The 11,912-nt window shown below is 55.5% G+C and overlaps 2 protein-coding genes across 2 annotated transcripts in view; both read left to right on the forward strand.

Moving 5' to 3' along the window:
- Window positions 1-4,251: 4,251 nt before the first annotated feature.
- On the forward strand, window positions 4,252-5,792 carry GNG2 (guanine nucleotide binding protein (G protein), gamma 2). The gene is made up of 2 exons (XM_010579780.1): window positions 4,252-4,346; window positions 5,428-5,792. Exons 1-2 carry the CDS (start codon window positions 4,260-4,262, stop codon window positions 5,554-5,556), a joined length of 216 nt encoding a protein of 71 aa, XP_010578082.1. The 5' UTR covers window positions 4,252-4,259; the 3' UTR covers window positions 5,557-5,792.
- A 5,914-nt stretch (window positions 5,793-11,706) lies between these two features.
- The window catches only part of LOC104839474 (chromosome unknown open reading frame, human C14orf166), a 13,599-nt gene continuing 13,393 nt past the window's right edge, over window positions 11,707-11,912 (forward strand). Inside the window, exon 1 of the mRNA XM_010579781.1 lies at window positions 11,707-11,866. Coding sequence (XP_010578083.1) covers window positions 11,806-11,866 — 61 coding nt within the window. The 5' untranslated portion in view covers window positions 11,707-11,805. The remainder of the gene's footprint in view (window positions 11,867-11,912) is intronic.

Here is an 11,912-nt window from a genome sequence, read left to right on the forward strand (position 1 = left end):
AAATTTCTGAGTCCAGACATTTATTGCAAGCGCTTTTGCATGCTTTTAAATGAATTCAACCTCTTGCCACATGCAGTAAATAACTTGTGACACCTCTGTACAACAGACAAGTATCAAAACAACCTGGCGAGATCCTGAGTTGTAATTACAATGCAGAGCCCAAAAGAGACGATATCTACGTACTGTACATGCTAAACATCATTAGCAAGAAAATAAAATAGCATCCGTACTCATTAACCTGTGGGCTCCAAGGCAGGAATCCTATTATCCAGGCACACAAGCCATTAAGCGGGTGAAATAAGACGCCATCCGTATTCCCCTGTGAGTGCCATTAAACCCCTTTCTTTGCAGGCAAACTTTAGCACGACAGCATCGGGTGTGAGAACAGCCCCATGACAACGGGAGGATTGGGAAATATTGGGAAACGTGGTGATTTTTAGCTTTATGGTTGGGATTTTGATGGCTAGGGTCAGAAGCTGAGCTCTGCCAGCCGGAGGGGACCTATAGGTAAATCGGAGTAAGGCGGCGGACGCCGGCACGTGTCCCTCCTGCGCGATGGCTCCTTCTGCGCTCGCTCAGCCCCATCGATCCCCGTACAAACCCGCTGTGCCCAAAGGCTGCCGTGACCCTGCCGTGCTGGGAATACCTGGATTCCCCGAACGGGGTCAGGCGGGCTCGCTGCATCCACCGGGTCTCCAACCCTGGCTCTGAAAGCTCCCGTCCCAGTGCTGGCCCACAGAGGGATGACACCACTAGGAATTAAGCTGCCTGGAAAGAAAATTTCCTTCTAACAGCCATTCTCAAATATATTGGCATTTTTTCCTCCGATCTGAGGATTTATATACTTTCCAGCGTGGTGTTAATTTGTCTGAAGTCTGATGCTCTTGGCATCTACACACTAACAAGTATTTTCTAGTTCAGCGTGGGGTCCGGCGGCAGGGAACCCCACACCTTGTTGGGTCTTGGGGAAGAGGAATAACTCATAGAATCACAGAATAGTTTGGGTTGGAAGGGACCTTTAAAGGTCATCTCGTCCAACCCCCCTGCAACGAGCAGGGACACCTTCAACTAGACCAGGTTGCTCAGAGCCCCGTCCAACCTGACCTTGAATGTTTCCAGGGATGGAGCATCGACCACCTCTCTGGGCAACCTGTGCCAGTGTTTCTCCACCCTCAGCGTAAAAAATTTCTTCCTTATGTCTAGTCTGAAATACATGTATTGCTGTGGGGCAGCAGCACCTGCCAGGGTGGTTTGGCTGATTGCAGTCGGTAGTAAAGAGGCACTGGGGAGGAGAAGAGGATGCTTAGCAGCTTGGCTTGGCTTAAATCAAATTGAAACGAAAAGGCATGGAGGCTTTGGGTTTACTCCTGGTGGCTTCACGACCTCCTGGGGTCCGGTGGGGTGTTCTCACATTGGGATAAAAAAAAGCTGCTTTTGTGGCTGCCCTGGTTGAACAGCTTCGCTGCTGCCCGAGTGGCGCCTGGGCTGTCGCAGGACTTGTTTTTCAGTGGGAGATACTCACAAGCTCACTTCGAAGTGTCACCTGCTATTTTTTTTTGTTATTCGTGTTGAAGGAAGCACGCCCAGTTGCTCGAAGCATGGAAACGCTGTAAAACAATCGCTGGCCCCAAACTGGTTCAAGTTCCTACATGAAGCATCTGCAGAGGGGCTGAGCGTGGCCGGGGTGCGTGGCCGGCTCCTGGTCCTGCGAGCTGGCTGAGCTGCCCCCGGGTCCCCAGCATCGTCCCAGCCTGGTGCACGGCGGGATGCTCTCACAGATGTCCCCTCCTCTTGTCCCAGCAGGGTCTCGGTCTTCTCTGGCCGCCTTTTGGGGGCTCTTTTCCACCTTAGCGCCTCTAGGGTTTAGTGTAGTAAGAGCATGGGAGGATTTTCTTGCATGAGGGTTGGATGCATATATTTTTTTAAAAGATCGGGGCTGTAGCAGCCGTACAGAAGCACTTAGCAGTCCTCCCTGCTGCCGTGCCTCCTTCCGTGACGTTAAACTTCACTCCCTAAGTGACTCCATGCCGCCGGAGCAGCAACAGACCACGGTCCTCTGTATGAAATGGCACACCACCACCGAGAATAACATTTACTGCTTTAGAAAAGTCTCTGAGGCATCCAAACCATGCAACGGCGTCTTGGTTGAAGTTCACCTAGGTGAACCTATATGGCCACCGGCTTTCCCACGAGCCCAGCACCGGTTGCCGCATCAGAAACGTGGTGGCACCGCCACCGCCATCCACTTTGTGGCTTTGCAGGGAGAACTGAAAGCAAAAGCAGGAGAGAGTCACCCTGGTAGCCTGCTGCTCAAATGCTTCTCCAGCAAAGAAGGGGAAGAGCTCAGAAAAAACAGCGTGGAAAGAGGACAAATGCTTGAGCTAAACCTCAAGCGATGGCGCAGAGCTTTGCCCGATGAGGGCAGACCCAGGCAGGAGCTCGGGCTGTCGGGGATGCTCGGTGGGAGCTGGGCTGCGGCGAAGGGAGGGAGGATTTTGGCAGCCTTCCCCGGGGGATGCTCTTTCCGCCCCGCCACGTGCTCTGTGCACCAGACGGTTAAATTGCATCCCCTCTCGCCCTGCATCCTACAGCGTGTTCGGATGTGCCGTGGGGCTCGCCGCAAGCTGGGGAACAGCGAAAAGCCCGGCTGCTGCCGACAGCCCTCGGATAGTTGCCTGCTGACTTGAAACCTCTTCCTGTACAGAAAACCTCGCTGAATGCAAACAAATATTGTTGCTGGGGGCTGTGCTTGGAGGGCACGGGAGGGAGTGGGGGGGGGGATACGGAAGGAAACCCACAGCCTTTCTGCCTCCCCGGCAGGGTACGGGACTCGGCGTCTGTGAGGGCTCTGAGTTTCCTGGTGCCATAAATAATGTTCTCGTTTTATTGACTGGCATCACAGCAACCTAACCTGGCTCCTTTTTTTTTTTTTTTTTTAATATTCTCTTTATTTAAAGGTAGCGAACGGCCAAGAGGAGCAGATCTTCCCCTAGAGGCACAAATCACCGGAGAGACCTGCTTCTGGTAAAAAAGAACTCTTCCTCGCGCTCGTCAATGGGCAGGGGGTGGCTGGGGAGGGGTCTCGTCCCAAAATCCCGGCTGGCCCCGGCACAACTCGCTCTCCAGTCACCTCCGAGCATGAGCACCTTGCTTAGTGCCAGGTTGCTTTTTTTCTGTAGGTCCCAGGATAAGCCTCTGTCCAAACACCCTTATATCCCCCGAGACGGGCTTGAGCTAAATGTGCCCACAGCTTTTCGGTGCCCTCCCTAAAATGCCACAAGCCACAAATTTTAGGGCTGTGCCATCCTTGTCCCATCGCCCAAGGGGCTGGCGGGGGGCTCGCTGCACCCTGCTATTGCAGGACATCCCCAAAATCCCCCCATTTTCGAGCTCGCGGGCAGCCCCAGCCAGGCAGGGGCCAGCACAGCACGGCTTGTGCCTCTGCTGTAAAATACTCGCTGCTTGTAAAAACGTCGGTTGCCGGAGGAGCTGAACGCTGGGTTTCTGGCTGCCGCTGCCGGAGCTCGCTGCTGTTATAAGGTGACGGAAAAACATCCGTGATCAAGACAGCGTGGACTTAATGAGCGTCCCCTGCCTGCCTGGGGTAGAAATCTCGAGAAACAGGAAACTCCAGCATCCTGTTTAGCATCTCAATGTTCGAGTTGGCAGCAGGGACAAAGCAAGGGAGGCCAAGGGACACCGGACGCTCGCTGGGCACCGGCGCGGGGCTGGATGATGTGCCTGGCTTGGGCCAGGGGAATGAGCCTGGCACAGAAGCTCCAGGCAGCACAGAGCTGCTCGGGGGGAGCCCGTTCTCCAATTTCCTTTTGCTCTGTTGCCACCACAGCCTTTCCAATACCAGCAAAACCCAAAATACAGCTCAGCCGGGGTCCTGCTGCTGCAGGCTGTGATCTAGAAGGTCCCCGTGGCCCCTAAGCATGGCTCACAGGGCATCCCCCGCTCTGGGGACGACGGGGAGGACACAGGAGGGTACCACTGGCAGCGTGTGACTACCCGCATACCCACAAAGGCTGGCGGCTCACTGCCCTTGTATAAACACAGAATTAAACGCTGTCTGAAACGCCCAGGTCTGCATCTCCTGTCTTCATGCCCTCATTCACACGGCTCAGCTCTAACAGCTCCACAGATGCAACCCTAGCCTATCGTTTTGGGGATTTCAGGGCCGGGAGCAGCTCTCAAGAATTCATCCACGTGTATTTGTGCCCGCAGCCCATCCGGAGATTTCGCCTGGCCTGCCCATGGCTAGCAACAACACTGCTAGCATAGCGCAAGCCCGCAAGCTGGTGGAGCAGCTGAAGATGGAGGCCAACATCGACAGGATAAAGGTAGCATGGCTCGGGAGCTGGCTGTCGGCTCAGAGGGATGCTGCGAGGTGGGGTCTGCTGCTGGGCAGCTGCCAAAAACCCGTTGTGGGAGCTGGGACGCGGTGGCAGGCGGTGTTTAGGGAGGATGCTTGTCTAAGCGATCCCGGTGGCTGTGGCTGAAGGCAGCGGGAGATGCTCGCCCGTGGAAGGCAGCTGGAAGCATCGCCTGGAGCCCTGCCGGGGGGGTGGGAAGGGGTGACTCTCCCCGAGGCATCTCACCTTCCTGGGAACAAGTTAAACCCCATGCTGTTTATCACAGTTGCTGTTAAAACTGTCCTTTGGGCAGTGGTCGGTGCTCAGCCTTGAGGTTAGTGGGGGAAACTCTGAAAACAACATTGTCCTGAAGCCTCTTTCCTATGGAAAGCCCAATTCTTTCTGGGAGGCATTTCCTCTGCTCTGACCGCTTCTGCTCCACCCCGGTAGAATTGCTGCTTCTGGGCATGCCAAAGCTCATCGGCTTTAAGCTTGAGATCCCATAGGATTTGTCTTCTCCACCGAGGTGGTTCTGGATGACAGCCGGTCCCGGGGAGAGAGGTGCTCTGGGGCCAGCTGCTGGCTGTAGGCATGTCTGGGTGCTTGCAAGCAAAACCTCACCTCTGAGGGCTGGGACGAGCTCCAGCAGCTTGGGAGCTGCCACTGTGTCCTGGATAAATAGCCAAGTCGGTGGCTGCGGGCCGCAAACCTTGCTATAGCAGCTGTAGACATCCCTGCTGAGGGATGGGGGGCAAATCCGGCAGGGATGCGGTGGTGCCGGCTAAAGTCGGTCCTCGCTACGATCGAGTCGGGTGAAGGATGCGAATGGGTGAAGGACGTGAAGGATGCTCACGGGAGCACCCACCGACAGGAGAGCTTAGAGCCCAGAGGTGAAAAACCAGCCCCACTGGGGACATGCTGTCAATTCACTGGTCTGGTCTTTGGCCAGGGTATGATATTGCAAACCCTGGGTTGGGGATGCCGCGAGCCCAGCCCCACCGCTGGGATCTCTCGGGGTGGGATGTCCCCAGCGTAGCCTGTCCCTAACGCGGGGCTCCTTCTATTCCAGGTGTCAAAAGCGGCAGCAGACCTGATGGCGTACTGCGAAGCCCACGCCAAGGAGGACCCCCTATTGACCCCTGTCCCGGCCTCAGAAAACCCCTTTAGAGAGAAGAAGTTCTTCTGCGTGATCCTGTAAACCCTCAAGGAGCCTGACTGGCACTCAGGCCACCCTGAACACTGATGTAGAGTTTTTAGGAACGGGGACGACCTGCTAGTCCACAGAATTTAAACAAAAATAAGTAAAATACACGGCCTGGAAGCTACAGAGATGTGCATGTTTAAAGAACCTGGCCACCTTTGGGGGAATAAGATGATCTGCATTGCGAGGCAAAAGATCTGAAGTCTGTAGAGTTGCCTAGAAAGAAAAAAAAATATGTAAAGAATAAATTTGTGTCACTTTTCTGCTCACAAAATTGTTTGATTGTTCCATATTTAAAGCACCAGAGCTGTGCTGAGCAAAGTAACTGCTAAGGATGTGTATAACCTTCTTGGAATGATATTGTTGGTTTCTTTCCAAAATATTATTTTTTATTTAAGTTGTCAGATATATAGCGACAGGTTAGATAACTATGATGTTACTCAATGTTCGGTCTTGTGCTTTTTAAGTTCTGGCGGTAGCGTAGCACAGGGGTTGAGCGGCCCCGCGGCGGGTTAGTGAGGGCGCCGGCAGCTCCGTGTTTCTAGCAAACCCCACTTTCTAACAGTTTGTATATGGTTAGCTTCGGCTCTGCAAGTAAAAGTGAATCATGTGTCGTGGTTGGTGCTTCATACTCCTGTGACGACATTCAGTGGTAGTTGCATGAGAGCTTATCTCCGTTCATCTGCTCCAGACTTTTTTTTTTTCTATCGTTTGACACCACGTGCTGGTGGGAGAAGCTGTAGGGAGGAAACTGAGGCAATTCTGAAAGCAAAGACAATTCCTGTGATGCCTTAGATGTGCCTGAAATACCTCCTGCATTAGGGTAGGTGCCAGCCCCTGAGCACGGGGGCTCGGGGTGGCCCCTGCCCCAGGCATTGTGGGGTAGCTAGAAATCTGAAAATCAAAGTCGACCACTTCTTTCCGGGTCTTTCCTCTTCTACACCTCTGTGCCTCTGCCCTCCTCGCTTGGTCCGTGTCCTGCTCTTTCGGTTTCCTGGCAGCATCTCCTCCCCTTGGGGCTGGGCCGGGATGCTGCCCCACCACGGGATGCTGCTCCGTGGTGGGATGCTGCTCCATGGTGGGATGCTTCTGCCCCCTCCCGCACCCACGGGCTTTCCCGTTCCCGTCGCGGCCCCACCGCGATGGGTAGGGGCAGGGGAGCAGCTTGGGGAGCCGTGGGGCCACCTCTTCACGGAGGTGCCTGATACCTTGTTTACACGCAGCCTGACCTCCGCGTCAGGCAGGGGAATTATTCCCAGGTCCGGTTCATCCGCCGTCAGCATTTTGGGGGACACACACCACCTTTTTTTGGCTCCGCCTCGGGTTAATACTTTTGCGGACGTGGCTTGTCTCTCCTTTCCGCTGCTAAACACCTCCCAGCTTTCCCCGCTCATCTACGCTCCTGGGAAACTTTGGGAATCATAACGTGGGGATCTGCATACAAAATTAGGTGGGTGTCACATAGGGGTTTTGGGGGTCTACAGTGATCCCCCCTAAACTGTAGTTCTGAATCAGGTATCAGCTTAAAAATTCCTGTGGATTCAAGAGGGCAATAGTCTTTAGGTACCTTTCTAGCCCGTAACAAGTGCATTTTGGTTTTTCTACCTTTTCATACTCTTTTTCTAGTCTTCTACAGAGAAGGCCTGTTGTTCTTACACTGGACTCAAAACTTTTGGCATCTGGGAACGTTTATATGACACGAGTAGCCTAGATGGTCCCCGCCCTCCTGCAGTGGCTTTCGCCCCCCCTCCAACCTCCCTGTTTCAATCTTTTTAGTACAGCTCACATAGCTTTAGGATGAAGGACGGATGAAGTCGTTTGCTCTGCAGCTGGTTTCACTCTTGGTGTTACAAGGCAGACGTGTAAATACCCCATCCCGGGTTTGTCTTTTCTTTTTAACGCTGATGTACTGTCACAGAGAGTGAAGCGCAGCCGGTCTGACCCAGGGCTCACACCCCAACCCTTCTCAAATGCTGTCATGAAGTGGTTTGTAATAATTTTTTTAACGACTTGCGTATTTTACAACTCGAATTCTTAATAAATAAATGAAGAAATAAAGTTGCATGAAGAGTGGGGAGGGGGGGAATTTTGAATTAGCCTAAACTGCTCATTGAAGGTGTTTTACGTTGCTGGTCTTTATTTTATGTTGGTAGTGGTGTTGACATTGGTGTGCTGCCAGGTATTTCACCCCAGTATTTATATTTACACAGATATGCCTTTGTTAGCCAAGTAGAGATCGCCTGCCAAGATCGTTCCCCCCCCCCTGCAACAAAAATACCAGTCATCTCTCCATCCTGATGCTGTATTTCCAGCATGGTATCAAATGACATTCAACTCTACCCCCAGGCTTTTAAAGAAAAATATCTGGAGTACTGGAAAAGGACTTTTATTTCTTTTCTGCCAAGGTTGCTGGCGGTGGGGGCAAGTCCTTCCCTCCAGTGCCAACTGGCCGCTGCCAGGCTTTTGGGGAGGGGGCAGTTGTAACCGAAAGCCAGCGCCGGGAGGTCGGCGTTGTAATGTAGCGCATCCCCATCCCACGTGGTCTGTGTACTCGTTTGAAATAAAATTTTGGATTTGTTTCAAGCCTTTGGAGATGATGCTCTGTGCGTGCCAGCCTCTGGGGAGGTGGGTTCCCATCCTGGTTGCGGCTGGATCCTGTTCCCAGCGGGTTTAGGGGGTCTCCTCGCCGGGGCGTGGGGTTTGGCAGGAGCTTTGGTGCCTGTTGGCGAGGGAAAGCGAAGCCTCTCAGGGTTTCAGCCCCTCCTGAGCCACAGCTTTCTGTTCCCACAGGACGAGCCAGCTCTGATGCCCTGTGATCAGGCTCGTTCAGGGTGGGACATTGCTCCTTGCTCAAAATCACCATTGCTCAGAAATTGAGAGGCACCTAAAAGCTCTCGCTTCAGTGTCCATCCCTTCTCCCCCCGCTTTCCTTCTTCTCCCATCCCTGGCAAGCAAGTACAGGCTACCCCAGTGCCACCTCCAGTGCGCCCAGAACAGGATCTGGACTGCTGTGGTCCAGCCTGTAGCCCAGAGCAGGAATGGCCTCATTTGGGGCTGTTTCGGGGAGAGTCTGAGGGTCTGAGCCCCGTCCTTGCTGCGGTGGGAGGCCGGGGAAGGGGTAATGGAGAGCAGGACAGCAGCCCAGCTCCATGCCCAGCTTGTACCTAGACTGCAGGAAATCATCCCCCCATGCCCCCCCTCGCACCCACCTCCCTTCCCCGGTGGTTAGAAAGATGCTCTGCTCCTACCAAATTTACCATGCCCTGAATTTTCTCTCTGGTTTTGTAGAGCTCTTGCAGACCCACAATTTCCTGGCTAAGCAGCCAGCCACGGTTTGAGGCCGCTTAACCTCAGGTCATCTCTGGGGCTAGGAGCAAGGTGACTGCGTGGGTTTTGCAATGAAACCCATCACCGCTGAGACCGGTGCGGATGCCATGTAGGTATTTCAGTTTTCCACGCATTAAGAGCATCTCAGCGAGCGGCAAATGCTGCCCACCCCCAGGGAGATGGCAGAAGCGTGCCCCAACTTTTCTGCACCGGCTGGCTCCGCTCTCAGCTCTCCATCCCTTGCTGTGTCCATCGGGCCAGCTTAAAAGAAAAAACATTGGTGTCACTGCGAAGGAGCGAGCCAACTGTCGCTCCTGCGATGTCTCGCCTGCTCAGCGTGCCAAGCCAGGCAACGCTCAGCTGTTGCCATACCTCGCTGGCTCTCCTCCATTTCCAAAGCTTGCTCCGTTTCATCCTCACCTCCTCCCAGGCTTCAGCTCCCAAACGGCGGCACCACTGCCATGCCAGCAGCATCTGCCGAGCCGGAGGAGGTGTGGAGCGCCTGGGGAAAGCGTAGGCGAGATGTTGCTCCCCACACACCACGCTGTTACCCGTCCCGATGCCGGCACGAGGCCCTGTACGGCTCGCTAATGAGGATAAACCCATTTGCGCTAATTGCATTCATTAGATGCAAGCCCATTAGATTTGCAGCATGCAGTGGGAAGAGGAGAGGAGAAGCACAACCCCTCGTCGCAGCTCCTGAGGATGGCTTTTCCCTGGGGGACTGCAGGAGGGGTTGGACCCACCAGGGAAGGGGAAGATCCACAAACCCATGGTGAAATGGGAAGGGTTAGGAAGGGCAAGGACTGTCCTGAGGGTGATGAAGGCAGGAGAGGTAGATGAAGGGTGAAGAGCCCCATCCTGCTGCTGGCCACCAGCTCTGTATTTGTCTCCCCACACCCACGCAGAGGTTTCACTACCTTCATCGCTGGTCATCCTTGCTGGGATGGACATGTGAGGCTCATGTGGGTGAGGGCATGTGCCCTCAGATGGCCACACACCCTGGGGACGGTCCCAAGCTCCTTTTAACCACACCAGAGTCTTTGTGTCTTTACTGCTCACTTGCACGTCACCGCTCGCACACGTGTCGGCAACACGCTGAAGCACTCGTGGGCCCCGGCTGCAAAACCCAAAGGAGGCAGAGCTGGCTCTCTGCCTGCTGCAGAGAGCGCTTAAACCGCTCCAGGAAGAAGCCGAAGGAGATATGGTGAATGGGAGAGAGATGGTCCTAAAGGGGAAGGGAGGCAGAAGCCCCCCCGCCCCAGTTCCCCCTGGGGCGCAGGGCAGCCACGGGGGTGTTTGGCTCAGCCTGGTGCCACCCTGCCATGGCAGTGCCGCAGTTGCTGGCTGCGCCGGCTGCCAGCTGGAGCTCTGGGAAGGGCTGGCGCAGAGAGAAATGTCAGGATGAATATTGCATTGGCTCGTCGCGCTGTCAGCACCACGTCTGCAAAGTGCCACCCAAGGCAGAACGGGGGGGGACACGGACGGGGGTGGTCTCGCTCCCAACCTGGGCTCATCGCCTTCTCCAGGCAAAACCACCCCAAAAAAACCTTAAACGGGCATCCTTCACCTGCTGGCTGGCACTCAAGTGCAGAGCCCTGTTGCAAGATGCCACCAGAGCATAAACTTTTCCTGGCTATAAATCACACACCCCCCCCGCCCAAGATGACTGAAATATATCTGGGAGCAAAACCTGATGAACAGCAGCAGCAGCAGCGGCGTTCGCATGGAAAACAGTTTAATTACAAGCTGGATGTGGCATGGAAAGGAGAGGGGGCTCAGGCTCGGCAGGCAGCTGCGTCCCCTGCCCAGAAACTCTCTTCACTGCTTCCCAGGAGGACAACGGAGCACTGCTGAGCCAGCTCTGGGCTGGGGCGGATCTGTGAGAAATTAGGATGATTCACCCGTGGTTTGAAGACTATAAAAAAGGCTGGGTTTCTAAACTCTGGAGAGCAAACGTTAACACGTGCACCAAGAAGGGAAAACAACTGCCCCTTCTCTGGTGGGTTGATTTTTTCCCCTCCAAAAAGGTCAGTTCTGCTCTTGCCTAATTTCATGAGGGACTTCTTGGCATCCGCACTGCCACGCTGCAGTGGCGTCAGCGCGGCATTAAAAATAGAGTGAACAGGGGTGGAATCACAAACAACCCCCAAAGCCGACAGCAAAGCCCCCCCTTCATCACTGGCCAGCCTGTGACCCCCTCATTCCCCACAGCTCTTGCTGTGGGCCTAGAGCAGGGCCTAGCATGGCAGCTGGGGGCAACTGCCCCCCAAAATGTCCTCAGGGGCACCAGGCCCCACAGCACCCTTCATGGGGGAGCTTGGGGGGGGCCAGGGGCTGGCCCCAAGAGCCACCAGAGCATGCCCAGGAGCTGGGGGTGCCCATCCCGTCCCTGTGTGGGGGGCACTGGGCTGGACCCCCCCACACCCAAGACCCTTCTGTCCCTCAGGTGGTGCCAGGGCAGATGTGGGGCAAATACGAGGTGGCAGAGGGTCATGGGGGGCCCGCCCCTCCCCCCGGCCCCTATGCAGCTCTGGGCAGTGCTGTGAGGCTTGCCCCAGTGCTCTCCAGTACAGCCCAGCGCTCACCAGTACAGCCCAGTGCTCGCCCCACAGCTCCCCACTGCGGCCTACACACCGACCCAGGCCTGCCCTAGGCCCCGCCCCCCCGCGCTAGGCCCCGCCCCTGTCGCTGTCCGCTCGCCGTCGTGTCAATAAAGCTGGATGAAGGGCCTCTTCCTCTCCCGGCAGCCCCTTCCGCCTTCTGATTGGTAGCGGAGCCTGCCGCTCGCCGCGCGCTGGCCAATGGGAGGGCAGAAAGCGGGGCGGGGGGGTGTTCCTTCCTCTCCGGCCCGTAGAGCGGGGCGAGCGGCAGGGCCCGGCCGTCAGCGGAGTCGCCGCCGCCGGCGGTACCGGCGCCATGTTCCGCCGCAAGCTCTCGGCACTCGACTACCACAACCCGGCCGGCTTCAATTGCAGGGGTGAGGGGCTCCGCGGGGCCGCTGCACCGTGACTTCCTCCACCACA

The sequence above is a fragment of the Haliaeetus leucocephalus genome, unplaced genomic scaffold (genome assembly GCF_000737465.1).
Source record: "Haliaeetus leucocephalus isolate CR32 unplaced genomic scaffold, Haliaeetus_leucocephalus-4.0 Scaffold678, whole genome shotgun sequence".
Lineage (NCBI taxonomy): Eukaryota > Metazoa > Chordata > Aves > Accipitriformes > Accipitridae > Haliaeetus > Haliaeetus leucocephalus.

What these genes read in the sequence shown, in the direction of transcription:
- GNG2 (XM_010579780.1), top strand. Translation starts at nt 4,260, where the DNA reads ATGGCTAGCAACAACACTGCTAGCATAGCGCAAGCCCGCAAGCTGGTG. An exon ending in CCAACATCGACAGGATAAAG is followed by an intron (nt 4,347 to 5,427) that starts GTAGCATGGCTC and finishes CTTCTATTCCAG; the next exon opens with GTGTCAAAAGCGGCAGCAGA.